This window comes from Podarcis filfolensis (genome assembly GCF_964270895.1).
Source record: "Podarcis filfolensis genome assembly, chromosome: 2".
Taxonomy (NCBI): Eukaryota; Metazoa; Chordata; class Lepidosauria; order Squamata; family Lacertidae; genus Podarcis; species Podarcis filfolensis.
In genome coordinates, this window is record NC_139605.1 from 61,845,195 (window position 1) to 61,864,520 (window position 19,326).

At 40.3% G+C, this 19,326-nt stretch overlaps 1 protein-coding gene across 2 annotated transcripts; it reads left to right on the forward strand.

The window, feature by feature from the left end:
* Nucleotides 1-1,214: 1,214 nt before the first annotated feature.
* On the forward strand, nt 1,215-18,341 carry DCTN4 (dynactin subunit 4). 2 transcript variants are annotated; one of them, XM_083603986.1, is made up of 14 exons: nt 1,224-1,437; nt 5,442-5,512; nt 6,271-6,449; nt 7,847-7,890; nt 8,716-8,823; nt 9,488-9,508; nt 11,139-11,212; nt 12,850-12,962; nt 13,087-13,196; nt 13,349-13,422; nt 13,978-14,032; nt 14,694-14,801; nt 15,275-15,372; nt 16,068-18,341. In XM_083603986.1, the coding sequence occupies exons 1-14, from the start codon at nt 1,303-1,305 to the stop codon at nt 16,279-16,281; spliced, it is 1,404 nt and encodes a 467-aa protein (XP_083460112.1). In that variant the 5' UTR covers nt 1,224-1,302; the 3' UTR covers nt 16,282-18,341. The 2 variants fall into 2 exon arrangements, with proteins under 2 accessions (XP_083460113.1, XP_083460112.1); XM_083603987.1 differs by lacking the exon at nt 9,488-9,508 and having other exon boundaries at nt 1,215-1,437.
* The last annotated feature ends 985 nt before the right edge of the window (nt 18,342-19,326 follow it).

Here is a 19,326-nt window from a genome sequence, read left to right on the forward strand (position 1 = left end):
TTAATATTATGCCAAACCACAGTTAAAACGAATGTTTGTAAGCCAGAAACAAACGATGAAATAAACCGTAGAAGAATATAATGCTTTAGAATGGATGCTTTAGCTGAGATTCTTGCATGGCAGGGGGTTGGACTAGATGACCGCTAAGGTCCTTTCTAATTCTATGTTTCTATGATTCCAAGGTGCCTCTTTTGACAGGAACCTATACTTACATGGTTCTGATGACACCGGGCAAGATGTAGCATACCTCCCTGCTACACCTGGTACCTTAATCCTAAAACCAGTACCATAGGTCCATTAAGAGTTTTACTGACAAACTTATGGCAAAGCTGCCTGCTACATTAGATAGACTTCACATACTGTATATGTATTTTTAGTTAATTAAAATGCTGCATTCTGAGAGGTTCATGAAAGCTTACAGTGAATGTGTACACCACCCTCCCCACAGTACCCATGCTACACATAGCAAATAAAACATATCTGTGGAAAGTCAATTTTCAACTCCATTTGGAGCTTACAGCATAAGAACAAGGATTGGATAGTAGGAGGAGAGGAGTCACCGACAGGTGGGGAAACACTGTAAATATATCTAAGCTTCCATAAACATTGCTATAGAACTAAGGTACTGGCTAAATGACAAAGTAAACATGAGTCTTCAGTTGTGCTTTTGCATAGTATGAGGTTTTCAGGGTGGATTATGTGTCCTAAACAGTTTCCAGCTTGATCATTGGAAGGAATTCCGAAAATTTTATTTAAAGGGGGAAAAAACCAATTAAGAAGATTAGGACTGAGATGCGCTTCCTAATATATTTCTACCTTTCACAGAAATGTCCCCAGGGTGGCTTACAACACAGCTCTGAACAATACAATAAAATATATGGTCAAAGTAATCTCTTAAGTATCAAAATCCATAAAAGAGTAGCATAAAAATCACCAGCAGAGATATTAATGAATATACAGCTACAGACTTTATCATGCAGTAAATTTTGTGGATTCTGTACAGAAACGTTAAAACATGTTCTGTGGCATCCATGAAATCAAATTTAAAATTTAGAATCAGATAGAGATAAATATGATATTTTATATATAAACAATATATAAAAATTATCAATCTATGTATTTTTCTGTTTTAACCATCCATTTACAGTACGGTATTTCATCTCCCCACCAGGCGGAGATAAAAAGAGCGTCACCCGGAAGTGACCAGCCACTTGGATCTCTTCCGGGTCACGTGACGGAAGTCGGGGCGGCTGGGTGCGGCGAGCGGCTGGAGAGGTTGGGGCTGGTCCCCGTCTTTCCAAAATGGCTTCGCTGCTGCAGTCCGAGCGCGTTTCGTACCTAGTGCGAGGCGAGAAGGAGATCCGCATGCCGCTCTCGCAGCTCTATTTCTGCCGCTACTGCAGTGAGCTGCGCTCCCTCGAGTGCGTCTCTCATGAGGTAAACCGGGCGGGGGCTGGAGAACCGGGGGGGGGGCCGCCACATCCAACGCCTCGAGAGCCCGTTGATTGGCCCGTCCAGCTGCCACTCGCTGCTTCCCTTCATTCTGTTGGTTAGGGGAGATGGATGGATTAGAGGGAGGAGGGTCCATATCATTCTTTGATTTATTCTTTGATGTGTGGAGGTAGCGTCGCCCTCTCCCTCATCTCTACCGCAGGATGCCACTTCTGGCATCACTGGAGTTGTGTTGTTAATTATAGTCCTCCGTAGCCTCTCGGTTGCTTCCTGGGGTGGTGTGAGCCTGCCGGTTGCTCTGTTCTGCCAGAGCTGAGTTTTGCACAGGATAGTTAAGTCACAACAACCTCTATCGCATTCTGTAAGCAGTAGGCGGCTGTTACTCTGTGTGTGGGGGGTGGTAATTAGCTACACCTTCATTCCCTTTTTGCTTCCTAAACTGTATATTCAGCACATTAAAATAAATCTCTTCCAGTCTTCTTATTTGTTCTTTTAGCAGCCTGTGTGGTGCTTGAGTTTTGTGCCCCATCCCTCCATTTCTGTAGCATATTGTGTCCTCTGCAAGTCATAGAAGTCAATACGGGTAAAATGCAGCACTCTTACCAACTGATTTATTATTATTATTATTAATAATAATAATAATTTATTTCTACCCTGCCCATCTGGCTGGGTTTCCCCAGCCACTTCGGGCGGCTTTCAACAGAACATCAAAAACAGAATAGAACTTCAAACATTAAAAATTTCCCGAAACAGGGCTGCCTTCAGATGTCTTCTAAAAGTCAGATAGTTGTTTATTTCCTCAACTTCTGATGGGAGGGCGTTCCACAGGGCGGGTGCCACTACCGAGAAGGCCCTCTGCCTAGTTCCCTGTAACCTCACATCTTGCAGTGAGGGAACTGCCAGAAGGCCCTTGGACCTGGACCTCAGTGTCTGGGCTGAAAGATGGATGTGGAGAAACCAGTTTCTTTCTCTCCTGATTAGCCAAGTCATTTTCTGATTACCCAGTCCTATGACAACCTCTAATTGATTGTCTTAAAAATTCTGTCTTCTTTCCCCCAGTTTATTTGGATGTAGAGGGTGGTATTCAGCTAAGTTTTACTCATAGCAGACTGGTTGAAATTAATGAACATAACTGAGATGGGTCCACTAATTTACTCTGGGTGAAACTTGGTTGAGTACCACCCAGGGAGTTTTCTTGTTACACAGAATGGTCATTTATAGCTTAGTTGAATTCTTTTCACTCTTAAATCTTTTTTGCCCTTTTAATCTGTAGAGAATGGAGACAGCCAGTTCATAGTGTGCCAACCTGAGTGCAGCTTCTACCTTGACCATAAGATTACTAAATTGGCCTGGACACATGTTTTACTTTGTTAGAACATCAAAATAAGTAAAGTAGCTGTAAAACTTTTAAAAAGCCATGCTGCTTTGTGACTTTGGCTTAACAAATGTCCAAAGATTAGAGCCTGCTTCTGCACCTAATTTTGGCATAGTTGGGGGCTGAAGTTGCAACTCTGTTCACAAGTCACACCTGCCTGCCTGCCCACACCTTGGTCCAGTGTTCTTTTCATGATAACTTTGACTTGTGTAAAGAACATCTGTATTATTTCACAATCTTTCAGTGTAAACCCCTCCCCCCACATTTTAGATGAGTGTTAGTAAGCCTTATCTCTTCTATTCAAGTTTATAAACTAGATGCCAATGTTGGGAATTCATTTGTAAAGCCTAGGTAAGTGGTGGAGCACATGCTGTACCTATGGAATTCCCAAGTTCAGTCCCTGGCATCTCCAGTTAAAAGGATTAGTGGCAAGTGATGGGGAAGACTTCTCCTGTTAGAGAAACACTGTTGGTCACAATAGAGCATACAGGCTTAGATATACAGATATTCTTACTTTTCTGTATTCCTGTGTTTATGTAAAAGATGGAGAAAGACAGTGGCAGGTAATTCGCATATCACTGTTTTTCACCAGTTCTGTATAGCTAAGAAGAATGAGAACAATATTAGCATTGTTGATATGCATCAAACGCTGTGACTAGAACAGGCAAAAACCTGCTTTGTCCTGTCATCAGAAAAGGTTACCAAACAAATCTCTTCATTGTGTTGAAATGAATGTGAGATTCCCATACATCAAGTCAGTATGTGCTCTCAGAAGAAAGTGAACACATTTCAGGCCAAATAATCCAAAGGGTATATCTACACGATCAGTTTATGGGTTTTATTCCAGTTCTGATTCATGAAAGAATCCTTGGAATTGTTCTTTGGCAAGGTTGCTGAATTTTCTCTGCTAGAAGTCCAAAGGTTCCTTTACTGAACTATAACTCTCAGAATAGTTTAGGAAGAGGTAATAACTATTAAATTAGTCTTTTAATTTGTATATGCAAATACATTGTATCCCCTGTATTGATACCCAGTTGATTCAGAGCTGAGTTGGTTTCTTTGTCCTCATTCACACCTAGACATTTCTTCATTTTCAGCTATTCTTTAGCTAAAAAATTAATTCATTGCTTTTGTTGTTGTTTAGTCGTTTAGTCGTGTCCGACTCTTCGTGACCCCATGGACCAGAGCACGCCAGGCACTTCTGTCTTCAATTCATTGCTAAATTATGATAAATGATTTCATTTGGGATAATGGAAGCATTCCTCTTTATTATAGGTCTGTGGATGTTGCAAGATACAGGATTCTATACTGAGATTTTTTTGTCTGAATAAAACATTGGATACATGGCTTGAATTTGATGACCTTTTAAAAATATATATAAATGGAACTGATGTTCCAAAAAACTAACATAATTTTATTAACAGTTCCTGATCTGAATATTTGCTCCTGTGCAGAAATCCAAATTTACGCTGGATTTAACTAAGATTATTAAAACTGAAATGTTTATTTTTTGAATGCCTTGCAATGCAATTCTATACATGTCTACTCATATGTAAGACCTATTTAATAAATGGGTATTGAATTCTGATATGCCTTGTTCTGGTGTATGAATCCTGAATAAGCAAGGGTCAAGCTGCATGCAAATGCATAAACAAAGCAGAAAAGCTGAAAGACAGGCTCAGGAGGGTGAAGTAGTCTGTGTATTTGACTGTCCCCAGTGATTGTCCATTCAAAATCAGTCTAGTAAAGCTGTTTTATTCTTTGCTGGTTCTTTTAAAGGTGGGGTTTTATTACATGCATTTGTTTGTAATGTGCCCCTTTGCTTATAAATGATCTTTAAAATATACAATGTCTCAAGAAGTAGCATTATGTTATTCTGGAAGGACCGAAGGTTCAGACAAGTTGGAAATAAAGTACTTTAGTGTGAACAGGAAATTATTTGCTCAGTTATTTCCACCAGTGTTCAGAATAATATACATGATGATATCTGTGAGAATGGCAGTGTGGAAGGTTGTTAGCACATAGTTCAGCAACATACTGTTAAATTCCATCTGAATAGTAAGACAGTAATCATACTTGGCTTAGTTCCTGGGCATTAGAAAACTGAATAACTTTGCCAGAACAGTTTGTCTGTTGTTTGAAGATTTTTTTTTGTGTTTAGGTCAAGAAATTCCCCAGACACCTCAGTTTTAAGATGATGATACTTTTCAGTGTTTTGGGGGAGTTGACAACATTTCACATTCCTTATAAAGGAATCTTTGTATTCATTATAACTACTCTGTAGGTAAAGAGTTATAAGGCTGTGTACTTATGCATGACTTCCTCCAAAGAATCCTGGAAACTGTAGCTTTCCCCACTCACAGAGCTACAATGCCCAGCATCCTTAACAGACTCCACTTTAAAATTGAGGTGGAGTGGCTTGCCTAAGCCATCTGATGAATTCATGACAAAGGTAAGAATCAGACTGGGGACTTAATGTCTCATAACTTGAACTACCTACTATGCTGTGCAGCCCTAAAATAAATCAAAGTTGTGAGGGTTTTTTGTATTGGAAAAGGATCTGGTGAAGGATAATGGTACAAAATGAAAAACACCTTTTTGTATTTTTTTTTAGGTGGATTCTCACTATTGTCCCAGTTGCCTGGAAAATATGCCATCAGCTGAAGCCAAGCTAAAGAAGAATAGGTAAGACTACATGCTACTTCTGTGATTCTCACCTTACTCAATACTTTTCTCATGCTTTAGGATAGTCTCCCTTCTATCAGTGTATATTTGTCCACAGCACCTTAGTAAGAATTTGAAACAATTTTGAAAATGCTCTGAGGATTTTATTTACAATGTGATCTCATTGTGATGAGGAAAGTGCTTTTGTGTGTTTGACTTAGCACTCTGTTTATAGTCTGCACTGCTAACTACTGACAGTACTGGAGAAATAGTGTTGCAATAATTTACACTTGAGCACGAGCCTGTTTCTTTTTCACACTCTCAATGTGTTTTTTTGTGAAATCACAAGAAAAGCACACTGTGGAATTGCTGGTGATCTCCCATGCTGCAAGAAGGCTTTCAGAATGAATTTACATCTGTCATACATTGACATCTGTGCTTTTGTGAATTTCTGTGAAATACATGCAGAGTGGATCAGAGCACTTGTGGAATTTTGAATGTTTACTGTGACCAGATTTGAAACTTTGCCTGCAGCATGTTTTGTGCCCTTTCACAAAGGGTGATGGAAGTGGAATGAAATGGCTTACTGTGTTTTTTGTTGACTGATTCTGTTAAGTCCTTTCTTTCATAGTAACACCTTTGGAAAGAATTTGGTTTTTTTAACTTGTCAGAGGCAATTTCTGAGTTATAAAACAGAAAATCAGGAGCCTTGAACAGCAGGTATAATCTCTGGTGTACAAACTTGAGTCAAACTTCCATGCTGGTCTCTCTCTGTTCAGGTGTGCTAACTGTTTTGACTGTCCTTGCTGTATGCACACTCTCTCTACCCGAGCAACAAGCATCCCTGCTCCGCTGCCTGATGACCCAGCCAAGACCACAATGAAGAAGGCTTATTACCTGGCCTGTGGCTTTTGCCGCTGGACTTCCAGAGATGTTGGCATGGCAGATAAATCAGTTGGTGAGTGGCATTGGTTTTCAGATGAATATTGCAAGTGTTGTTAGAAAACTTTTTCATGACATGTTTTGCAATCAGCCTTAATTAGAATGTGGAGTGTTGTTTTTGTAATTCTTTTTTTTTTTAAGAAATATTTATTAAGATTTTACAAAAACAAGTATACAAAAACACATAATAGTAAAAATAAAAATTAAAAAAAATAAGTAAAACATACAAAAGAAACAAGGAAAATTAAAAACAATTATTTTTCATACCTTAGAACTCATTTGCTTGTTTCATTGACTTCCTCACACCTCCCCTTCTTGTATTCCCATTTAACTAATCAAATCAGCAAATCCTTACCCTCTTTCATTTATCTTATATATATAATTTAACATTTTATGTTTGTAATTCAATACTAAGAGCTGGGAAGATAAGTAGGACTGTGTGAAGAGCTTATAGAGGTTAGCTTCCATTGGTGAATGGTGTTATTATTATGCTACCAAAATAGTCAGAATTGAGCTCTGAGGATGTGTGCCTATGTCCTTGGAGTACTGTTTGCTCACAGGCTGCATAATATAAACTAAGCAAAAAAAAAGCGGGTTGTATCCCACAAAGTTGTCCTGTTAACACAAGAACTTCTGCCTATACCAGTGGTGGCCAAACTTTGCCTTCCAGCTGTTTTGGGACTACAATTACCATCATCCCTGGCCACTTGTCCTGTTAGCTAGGTATGATGCGAGTTGTAGTCCAAAAACAGCTGAAGGGCCAAGTTTGACCACCACTGGCCTATGCAATGGGACTTCTTCATGGGCTTTCAGTATAAATATAAGTGGAAATTTCATGTGCTGTAAAATTTTTCATGCTGTAGTATTATTTACCATGTATATATGGTGGAAGGGAGGGTGCATTATTCTCCCTCACCCTGGAAATATCTTCTGCACCCCTAGCTATGTTTCTACTGTGTTTTACCTAGCTGAATTCTAAAACCCAGAATAGTCTGGGTAGGGGAATAATCCTCAAGGAAAGGGAGCATTTGTAGGTGAAAATATGTGGGTGTCAGATGGGTTCAACATCTCTCTCGCCTGTCAGTAATTTCCTACAGATATTTCTCTGTGCCCCTGCATTCATGTTGACCTTCAGACACAAGTATAGAAAACACATCTTTGCTGGTATATTATGCAGTTCTGCCATTTTCAGCTTGTGATGCAGAAGAACTTTAAGCTTTTGGTATCTGATACGTTGATACTAATAATACCAGATTTAATGAACCGTGGTCCGGGTTAGATGAGAGGAGGAGAGAAGCAGGCAGTAATTTTGGATATGTTTCATTTTCTCTGTCCAGAGCATGTATGATCTCTCTCTCCCTCCCCCCCCCCCACACCCACCATCCTTTAAAAAATTGCTTTGTTGTGTTGCAGCCAGTGGAGGTTGGCAGGAGCCAGAAAATCCTCATACTCAGAAGGTACGTAAAAGGAATTGCTTTTTCTTTCATAGAGTAGCCTGAAAAAGAAGAGTCTTTGTGTTGGGTCTGCTCTTGTCTATCTCTTAACTCACAGAAGAGAATCAACATTTAATTAAACTTGAAAGAATGAGTCCTGCATGGTTGAGGCTAGACTGCATCTTTCCCCAATTGATTTAGCACTGTAGCATCAAACGGGGGCTGGGGGTGACATTATGTTGAGCAAAACGTACCAAGTAGTCCAAGCCGTTTTCCACAACATGCATTCTTTGAGAAGTGGCCCATCTACATTGACCTCATTAGCTGCTGGAATGCAGTTTAAACTAGCAGTCATCAGGAATTGGCACAGGCCTTGTGTCATGCAGAGGTCAGCATCTTTCCCCAGCTCCAATATACTACACTGATTTGAACCTTCTCATACAGATGCACTGCCACTAACATGAATTACTCAGTTCAGAGTAGTTATTTGAGAACGAGAGCTCTATTTCCTGCTGGCCTTCTTATCTGTCTGGCCCTACCTTTGAGATGTAGGGCGTAGCTCATCTCCACCTAAGAGTAGGATACGATGTAATGCAAGCTTCTTTTTTCCGTTTCTCTGAGGAAAGAGCAGTGGGTAAAATTGTTAGGATGTGCATGACACTGCTAGCTAACTGGGTCAGTTAACTGATGTCAGGAGTTGGGCAAGAAGCTGCTGCTGCAGCTCAACTAAGGAAAAAACAAAAAGGGACACCCCCCAAAAGTATTTCCACCATTTTGTTTAACCTTCACTTTGGCAGGAACAGCTTTTCTTCCAGTTCACATCTTAAACTGACATTCCTTTCTAATCAGATTAACAAACTGGTCGAGTATTATCAACAGCTGGCTCAGAAGGAGAAGATGGAGAGGGATCGTAAAAAGTTGGTTCGACGCAGACCCTACATGCCCCTTGCTTTTTCGGTGAGCTAGGACAACAGTACAGAATTCTGGAACTCTTGGGCAAAATCAGAAGACAGTTTTTTAAACTTCAAAGGCATAAATGTTGTTTTTAGTTGAGACTTGTAAAAAAGAAGCAAGCAAACAAAACAAACAAAAATCTTCAGAGTTTATTGGAACCGTGTCAGATCAATAATCTTCCAAGAACAAGTTCCAAGCATCTGTGTATAGAAAGATTTCAGAATGTTTTGCCGTTTATTAAGGGATATTGTCCACTACTGAAATGTAGACACCTGTCATTTGAAATCCCTCAAGTAACTCAGGATTGTATTAAGAAGAGCAAGAATTAGTCTGAGCTGGAAATCAGCTAGGCCGAGATGCTGCTGCTTTCAGTTTTATTATACTGACTGATCAGTCACTAAATATTTGCTTGCCTAGCTCATAGTCAGCACAAACTTGCTATGTGCTAGAAATAATAAGATGTGACAATATTTCATTTCAGTTTTCAGCTGTGCAGCCTGTGTCATTTGAAAGGCTTACTTTTTGCTTAGCTGAATATTTTTGCATATGCTTCCTACCTCTTGGATACCCGTATAACCTGCTTGCTCTGTGCATTTGCTTTTGTCTTTATTGCTGCTTTTTTCTTGTCTCCGTTGCTACCTGCTGCTAATTTGGGGGCTCTCCGCAGCAACACACTATACATGTAGTGGTAAGTCCCTTCAGTTTCTGATAGTGTTAAAACCTTTGAAACCACTTGCGTTCTACTGGTATGTCAATATTTAGTGTACTCAGCCTTCTGGTCTTGGATCTGCTTGTAGTACTACAGTTGAAGTCCAGTTTGCATACAGTTAATGAGCTGAGCTTTCCAAGCAAGGTTGGTAGACCTATTGCTATGGACTTTGAGTACATTTTCATTGTCCGTATAAAGAATGATGTTTGCCGGTTCAAGTCCCTGCTAACAGAGTGAGCTGGTTCATACATGCTAAGCCTCAGTTTATCTTAAACCATGGTTTAATTGTGAACATGTCTTCCCTTATACTGCAAAAGTCCCTTTGCAGCTTCTCCCCCAACGCAAACCATATTTTGATTTGCTGTGATGTCTCAACTAGGAACATGCACAAGCAGAAAGCTAGAAATAAACTATTCTCTGACTTAGATGTAATATCATAGGTCATACAGGTAGAAAGAAGTACAGTCGAACCTCCGTTTATGTAACCCTCTGGTTACGTAAACTTCAGGATGCGCGTGTGGCAAACCTGGAAGTATTTTACCAGGTTTCGCCATGCACGCATGCGCAGAAGCGGTCCTCAGGTTGCAGAAACCTCAGGATCTGACTGGACCTCTGGAACAGATCCCGTCTGCAACCGGAGGTACCACCATACACCATTTTTTCTCCAAGTGCATGTTCCTTCTTCCTAAAATGACATGCACCACCACCATACAAAATGACACAGGATGTAACAGGACTGCTTCCTGGGAAATTTTCAGTTGAAATCCCCATCCCACGACCCCTACAGCCAATGATCTCCAGAGTAGCATTGGCCAAATCTTTGTTTCTCTGTTTTCCTGTATGTTGATTGGAAATCCAGTGACCTGAATTGCAGGGTGGTTATAGGATAACACTGAATCCAAAGAACCTTGAGTGGATGGAAACAGGTGTGCAAATAAATATTTGTGCAAGTCTTCTCTGTTGGGTAGGTTCTTGGTGCAGTGCTCTAGTACAAGAGTAGCCAACTTGGTGCCTCCAGATGTGGTTGGACTTACAGCCCCAGCCCCCATGACTAGGAAAGTTCAGCTGTATATTCACCATGCTGTTTCTTTACGGTTGATACTGTTCTATATATTTGTTACTAGTTGAATTGTAGCAACTTGTCAGTGAATACCTTGCCTGGTGGTAGTTAATCTGAGCTGTAGAGTGTCATACCATTATCACAACTATTTCTTTCTGTCCAATGGTGTCTTAACTGTAGTCAAATATATTTTTGTCACAAAATTATACCCAGTATAATTGTCACAAAATTATACCCAGACAGCTACATTAGCTGTCAAGTGGAGTATACATTGGAGCATCACATGAAAATAGGTCAGGGTAGGAGGTTTTAAAAAATAGGGTTGTTTCAGTGGCATGCTGCGTCCCTCTTCCAGCATTTGATCAATTATTTTATTTTATTAACCAAGCTACTAAAAATTCATTTGAACAGAAAGAGAAAACCATATGCATTGCCTTTGTGTGTGCGTGTGTGTGCATACTTGATTCCTTATGCCCCTCAAGCTGTCAGAAACCACGTGAACTTGTTTCAATCAACAGACCTAACTTTCCTTGCATACTTCTTTCCTAGGACAAGTATGGCCTTGGAACCAGGCTCCAGCGTCAGAGGCCCGGGGCCCCTATCAGTGCCCTCACAGGACTTTCGTGAGTGCTAGGCCTTTTTATATGTATGACAAGAGGTGAAATGATGTAATTTCACAAGCTTGCCAACTGCTGCTCATCTAGGGTGCAAATAAATTGCCTGCAGACTGCCAAGAGTGATCCAGAGTCTCCCTCTGCAGCTTATATTCAGGAGGAGTCTGTTCCCCCCTTTTTTAAAAAAAGAAGAAGTGGTCCATTGCTCAGTTTGGAGTGTGCTTTGGCACTGATGTGTACTTCACAGTTGTGCCTAAACCTTCTGCTTTGTTTTACACAACAGTGTGACTGCTACCAGTCTCTTCCCTTAAGTTTTGCGCCTGAGATTGATTATCTGTGTTAGTGCAGTACACAGCTAGTGTACGGTGGGCGTCATCTTTTCTTGCAAACCCAGAAGCATTTGCTCATTTTATCTCTTTGCTGTTGACCTTCTCTTCAGAGGAAACAAACTCAGGTGCTTTTTGCATATCCACACCATACATTTGGTGCATATTTAAAACACATGGCTTCCCCCAAAGAATCCTGGGAGCTGTAGTTCGTTAAAGGTGCTGGGAATTATATCTACAGTATGTCAAGATTCCTTGGGGTACAGTAATGTGCATTGGATGTGCCTTAAATGTATGGTGTGGCTCTCTTTCAGGTTCCCTGTGCATGTATTCTTGGAAGTAAGCCCCTGTGTGCTTAGCAAGTCTGAACTCTGCACGGTTTGCCTTGGGATTTCATCAATGCAGTTCTGTGTAGCTTGATAAAAGCCATTTTGTGAGGGAAAGGTTGAAAGCAGGGGATGAGGGGAACTATGCTTAATCCTTTTCTATGTCAACCATTTCCCATTCTAAATTGTTCACTGAACAGCTCACCCCACCCCTGCTGTGGGTTGGTTTTCTTTCTTTTTTGTAGGGTTTTTTGTTTTTTTGCTGATTCCATCTTCCCTCTTCAGCTCTTCGTTGCCAGGAGGTTGTGAGATCCAAAATATTATAAGAGATGGCATGGAGGGCTGTATATTTTTGTAAACTGCTTAGAAGTTCTCTTACAAGCAAGCACTATATAAATGTTATTAACAAAAGAAAAATAAGAGAGAGGAGGAATTTGTGGAAATTGCCTCCCTTCCTCTTCTGTCAGCAGAAGCCTTCTCTGGATCAAGGAGCCTCCATAAATGGGACAACACTAAATGCAATCTGCTTTTTTGTCCCTTTCTGTATTTTTCCTTGTTCTTAATCCTCTAATCCCTAGAACAGCTGTTCTTAAGAAGTTTTTTTTAAGGGTGTGGCATTTAAGGATTGCAAAACTAGTGAAAATTAAGGCTAGTGAATGTCGATTACTTTTTCTTTATAATATTTACATGCCGATCTCATTTATGGTATTATCTTAAAGATGGGAAAATTTCAAGAAATGGTTTTGAAAAGCACGTCAATTTTCACCTTCACCTGGCTGAGCAAGTTCTCTCTCCCACTCATTCTCTGTAGCCTTGTGTCATTGTTCTAGGTGTTGTAAGGAGGTCTGAATGTCAATCAGCAACTTGCTTACAGTTGCTCTGCGAAAGTTTTAATTTAGCCAGTAATTGTAATATTATTGAGGTTTTACTGTGCTCAGTTACTTCTAAGCAACTTTCTGATTATCCTAAGCAGCTGCTTTCTTTTTTGCCTCAGGCTGAAAGATGGAGAGGACCAGAAGGAGATAAAAATTGAACCTGCTCAGGCTGTGGAGGAAGTGGAGCCTTTGCCTGAGGACTATTACACACGACCAATCAATCTGACAGAAGGTAGTAGCTCCTTCTTAATATGTTCTTAATATGCCCCAGCTTAATATGTTCAGGTGGTGGTCACTCTTTCGTATTGTTCAAAACTGTTTTTTGTTTGTTTGTTTACTTTCTGTACTGTGAACAGTGACAACCCTACGACAGCGCCTCCTCCAGCCAGACTTCCAGCCAATCTGTGCTTCTCAACTTTACCCACGTCATAAGCATCTGCTGATCAAACGCTCCCTTCGGTGCCGGGTATGTAGATTTTGCTGAAAAATATGCTAGTTTCTACTTCTACTGCTTTTGGTGTTTCTTTTTGTAAAAAATTGTCTCAGTGGTAGCATTTGTAGTTGTAGGTTGTTATCTGCTGTTTGGCCACACATTTTGTTAATGTTTGTTTCCCCTAGAAATGTGAACACAATTTGAGTAAACCAGAGTTCAACCCTACATCCATCAAATTCAAAATTCAGCTGGTAGCTGTGTAAGTATTTTGGATATGGGTGGAAGCAACAATCTATAACACTTACGGTTGGGTCTGTATTCTCTCCTGAGTTGTTCCACTTCAGACTATAGGTGAGAGCTACTAAAACAGAAATCACAACACATAGCAAACTGGGATATCAGAGAACAGGGACCTAGTCTAGCCTTCCCTCTGACACATTAGTGACTTGTCTTCTACATGCAGGTACATAATAGTCTATGTACAGAGGGCTACTTGGTTTACAAACTCCAGTTTTGAAATGTCATTTAAACCAACCTCTTTAATTAAGTCTGGCCCCATGTTCTCATTTAGTCTCAGTTACAACTTTGGAAGTTGTAGCTAATCTACAGTACAGTTCCCTTTAAAAAAAATTAAACCATGTTGTGTTTGTAGTCATCTACTTTTTCCACTTTTTAAAACATCACCATCTTAAGAACCCATTCTGGGTTGAAAGGTAGGAAGCCAGGTATCTAAAAGTGAAAGTGCAGTCAGAAGTCTAGAGATGTTGGGTTCATACTTGAATTTGCTATTTACTTTCTTTTATTTGTATTGTAGCAACTATATCCCAGAAGTGAGAATCATGTCTATTCCAAATCTGCGCTATATGAAGGTTTGTTCTTGTGTATTTTGAACAGTCTTTCTAGAGGTGGGATGTTAAATTAGGGATGGGGACCAGTGGCCCTCCAGAGTTGTTGGGCTGCAACTCCCATCATTTATGACAATTGGCTATGATGGTTGGGCCTCCTGGGAGCTGGAAGTTTTAAAGGTTGCATGTGAGTCAGTGTTAAACCAACTTTTTATTTATTTTATATAGCTTTTCATATTGAGTGCGTTATTTTTTATAACCTTGGCTCAATTTAAGACACCACACCAAATCATGGTTTGAGCAAGCTGTAGTTTCAGAAGAGCCGCAATTGATGTTTATTTGATTGGATGAATGAACTGGGGAGATCTTTAATCAACTAAAAGTCTCCCCCCTCCCGAATAATTGGATGACATTTAAAAAAGCACCATCTTGAAGCACAACTCCGTTTCATGTATATAGGAGGAAATGCCTTTTGCAGTATAATGCTTGCTATGACAAATATAAACACTAACTAAATCACTAACTGAATGACTGGAAGACTAGCTGTTTTTTAAATGTGAGAAATTTGTGAATTTTAGAGGCATCAGTGAAAGGCAGAAACGTGTTTTTTGCAACAGCATAAAAACAGGGTGAAAGATTCTTACTGAGAGTGATTGTTTCCTTTGTGTGTCTGTCATTTGCACAGGAGAGTCAAGTTCTTCTAACTCTCACCAATCCAGTGGAAAATCTCACTCATGTGACACTGAAAGAGTGTGAGGAAGGTGATCCTGATGACACCAGTAGTACTGCTAAGGTACTGCAGCTTCTTCCTAGCATAGATTCTAGGCCATACTTTGATGCTGTGCTGGAAGCTACACTGACTGTATGCTCCTATAAATAGCCATCTGTCATTGAAGACTTAGGATGGATTTATATGTAGCTATGCAAAAAGAGACTTCCACATGGTATTGGTACCCATGTGGATGCCATAAGCACTAAGGAGTTTGCCGTACTAGGTGGGGGTTGTGTTGTTTTTTTTTTTTTAAATGTGTATGTTTGCTCCTCTGGCTCCTTTTGAGAGGAAGGACGGGATATAAATATATAATAAATGATGATAGTAACATGCACTGAAGATGTATTGGGTATTTTCATGCCAGTGTTGTATCTTGCAGTTGGCCACAGGCAATCTCGCCCCCTCCATTACTTATATAAGACTACAGGGAAGGCAGGGTGAATGTTGATTGGCTACTTGTTGCAAAACATCTTTTCTACATAACCCTTTTTCAGGTGGTGGTTCCTTCCAAAGAGCTACTCCTGGCTGGCAAAGATGCAGCAGCAGAATATGACGAGTTGGCAGAGCCTCAAGATTTTCAAGATGATCCTGAGTAAGCTTTTGCATATGTTACAGACCTGTGTATCAATTTGTCATCCATGATTCATTGGCAGTTGATGGTGTTGGCTTCCGTCAGGTTGGCAACTGATACCACAGTATTTATTTTCCTCTGCTGTGTAGTTTGGAATTTAGAAAGTAGTTGATAGAAGAACATCCCACCCCCAATATAATACTAGAACTTGGGGTGATCTGTCAAATTGATTGGCAGGGAATTCAGGGCAGTCAAAAGGAAGTGCTTCATGTAAAACAATTAGAGCCTTCCTTTAGAGCCCTTTAAAAGGAAATCTGACAGGTCCATGGAGGAGGGATATATCAATGCTGGCATGCCTCTGAATGCTAGTTGCTAGGAAGGCAATATGTGTCAATTCTAGTTTCTAGGCTTGAAAGAGGGCTCTTGACTTCATGTCTTGCTTGTGGGATTCTTGGAGGTATTTGGCTGGCTGTTTGAAGCAAGATACTGGATTTTGTGGACATTTGACTTGATTCAGAAGGGCTTCTCTTACTTTTTGAAAATTCAAATTCAGGCATACCCATGAACTCATCTTTTAGCACTGGGCAAGTCCATGTATTTGGTTAGTTCTGTCTAGCTATTCTAGTTGGCTTAAGCAACTAATAAACTTTCTTAGTGACATAGCTCACAGGGAAGTGTTGTGGAATTATATTAAAACCTCTCTTCTTCCTTTGCAGCATCATAGCCTTCCGGAAGGCTAACAAAGTTGGGATCTTCATCAAGGTCACTCCACAGAAAGAAGAGGGAGAAGTTACTGTGAGCTTTAAGATGAAACATGAATTCAAAAACCTTGCCGCTCCTATCCGGCCCACGGAGGAAAGTGATCAGAGTTGTGAGGTCATCTGGCTCAATCACCACGTGGAGCTCAGCCTGGGCCCTGTGCTTCCATGAAACTCGTCTGTAACTGGAACCTAAACGATGGCCACACACTACATTGTGTCACTGTTCTATAGAAGAATGCATCCTGACAAAATGCTGAAGGCACTGCTTCACAGAGGCTCCCATCAGATATGAGCCCGCACACCACAAATTTCAGCCAAAAGATACAGAGGTCAGATTAGAAGAGAAGAGCCACACTCTTGGATGACTCTCCTCTCTGCAACACCTATGAATTGATGGTCCCCCCCCGTCCCCCCCACGCTTGGTCAGCTTTGTAGCAGAAAGCTTGGTGTGCACATTCTGTGGTCATCTTGTATTGCTCCTTGATAAAACGGCATGGAATTTCCCAGCAAACGACCTTACTTGGCGCTCTCTGCATCGGTTTTGCAAAGCTAGTATTACATAATGCCAACATCTCTCTCCCTTGTGGTAGGTTCTGTTCACAGTGAAAATTATTCCAAGGCTGCAGTAGCACCATCTATAGTGAAACAGCAAGCAGCGGCAGCAGTATAATGTTCTCTTGCTTCCACCTTCAATTGGATGTGCCATCTGTTTCAAATAGCACTTGTTGGCCTTTTACTCATGTACCAGAAGTTGATATTTCATAAGATGTTATCTTGTCCTGCATACTTTGTTAAGGAAAGGCTCTTAAGAAAAAAAGGCATTTGAATGCTCCTCCCAATATTCTGCAGGTTTTTGTGGGGAGGAGGGCGGGTCTTCTGCCACTCTTACATTGGAAGATGCAGGTGTAAAAATGGAACAGGTTCTAGGGTAGTTCATAAATGAAAATGCTGCTGTAGTGCACTTATTGTAGCAGGGGTGCCATTGTAGCAGGGGTGCCATTGTGTGTTTTTTGTTAAATTATTTATTTAGGAATAGGTTTATGACCAAAGATAGCTGAGAATTTTGATCACTTTCGGTATGCTTTGAAGTTTAAAATCTCTCGAGAAAGTAGCTACAAGCGCCCACCGTGCATCCTTGCACTCAATGTACTTAATACTTGATTTCCATACCATTATAAGAAAAAGTGAATGGCTTTCACAAGGCTTTTTAGTAGCAAATTGAAGAAATAAATGGTTGTAAACTCTAATTCCCAGAGCTTGGCTCTAATCTTCCACCCATACTCAAAAATTTAGCATTGCAGTGTTGCATACACACAGAGACACAAAATGCAGAGATATGTTCCAACACAAACTTCTTGGCTAATATTTTTTGTTAGATTACCGAGAAGAAAAATGCATACGGTGGAACTCGGCTGCTTTTTCTGCTTATAAATCTCAGACTACGTAACAGATGTAGGTGTGCTTTGAATGGGGCTCTGCTGTTGTAGCCTGGGAGTAATGGGGGCATGTGCAGATCACGTGATTGAATACTGTTGTCAACAGGTGTGTGTTACAATATGAGAGCTTATTTTGTAGCCTCAGACAGAAAGAGGAATGCTTATTTCCATCTTGGATTAAAGTAAATGGATTCAAGGCTGTGGGAAAACTGTTTTCTTGTAGATTGCAAGTTGTTCAGAGGTGTGTCTTTTAAAAGTCTTCATTTGTTCGGCAGCATTTGGATGAAGGTAGCACCTTATCCAGTTTGTGCAATGGATGTAAAGAAAAAGAGAAGCTTGATGTTCACAAGACCTGTGTAGACTATACACAATATAAAGCATGAGTTTAAGAAGTCTAACCAGTGTTTATTCTTAAATGTGTAGTGTTTAGTGTCTGCTGATCTCAGTTTTTAAAATAACTCAAACTAACCCCTGATTTAATTCTGTCAAGATAATTCTTGGCTGAATAATATTTGGGAACTTCATTTTCGAGAGCTGTTGCTGTGCTGAAGTGATACACACCCGAAGCTTCTTTGCAAAACATATAGGAAAGTTGGGGCATACATTGGAAGCTTTTTCCTTTTAATCTTTTAGGACTCTGTTCTGTATTACACACTTCTGCAGAAACATCTCACTGAATCCTCACTAGAGGGCACTGGAGACACTCTGCCTTTATCAATATTAATAAAATGACTGTTTGCCTTATTGTTTTACTTAATGTAGTGAACTTGAAATAAAGAAGCAGACAAAGCCATTTCTTTATTGTGTACTTTTTCTGATAGCACCAATCCTTAGGGTGTAATGTAGAGGACAGTATCTGCCACTGTCATTTTCTCGCTATGCAAGCATAATGGTGTTGGACTGGATTTAGGAGTGCAGTGATTTTAAGTGTACCTACTATGCCCTTATATATGGGCAAAACACAAGCTGCGGAAGCTTGGCATGAGGAATGCTGTGGGAGCACTTGATACAGTAGCACTGATGGACCTTAACAGGTGTCGGCCTCATCAGTGCCTGCTTGAGAGACCATTGAGAGCCACACATAAGCTGCTATTGGCTTCCAACGAAGACAGGTTTGTGTGTGTGAGAACAGCTGATACAGCCAACTGCCGCCATAGGGTGAGGTAGATCATATTAAGCTCCTGGAATTGCACTTGAGCTACAGCCAATTTTGGCTCAAGAGAAATGAAAGGAATATTGGAAGGAGACATGGGATAAAAATGGTTTAATGTTTTAATTGCTGACTATGGGGAATCCAGTCAGTCTGCGTCCCACTTCATACAAGGTAAAGGCTCATTTACACATTCCTTACTACTGTGAATTATCACTGTTTCGTCTGCTCAAGTTCTTCCCCATGAGAATGAGTATGTCTTAAATGCCTTTATCACTCTTGTCTGTCCAATTTTGTAGTACATTAGCATCTTGGGCATACAAGCACTCAGATGTGCTTAGACATTAATAATTAACATTTATATTGTACATTTCCAATACCTTATTTTGCTTATTCCAATTGCTTATTTCCGTTATCCTTACATGATTGCTGTAAGACACTTGGGTTAAGGATAAGAGATTACGTAATGCTTCCTAGTGAATTTGTGACTGAAGTAATATTTGAACTAGGAATGGTACAGCTCCTAGCTGCTGGCAGTGAGTTATCACTTGCTACTGACATTACTTGTTGCTGGTTAAATTGCTATAAGACTGCCCCTTTTTACAGCCAATGGTTGCTGCCATGTAAT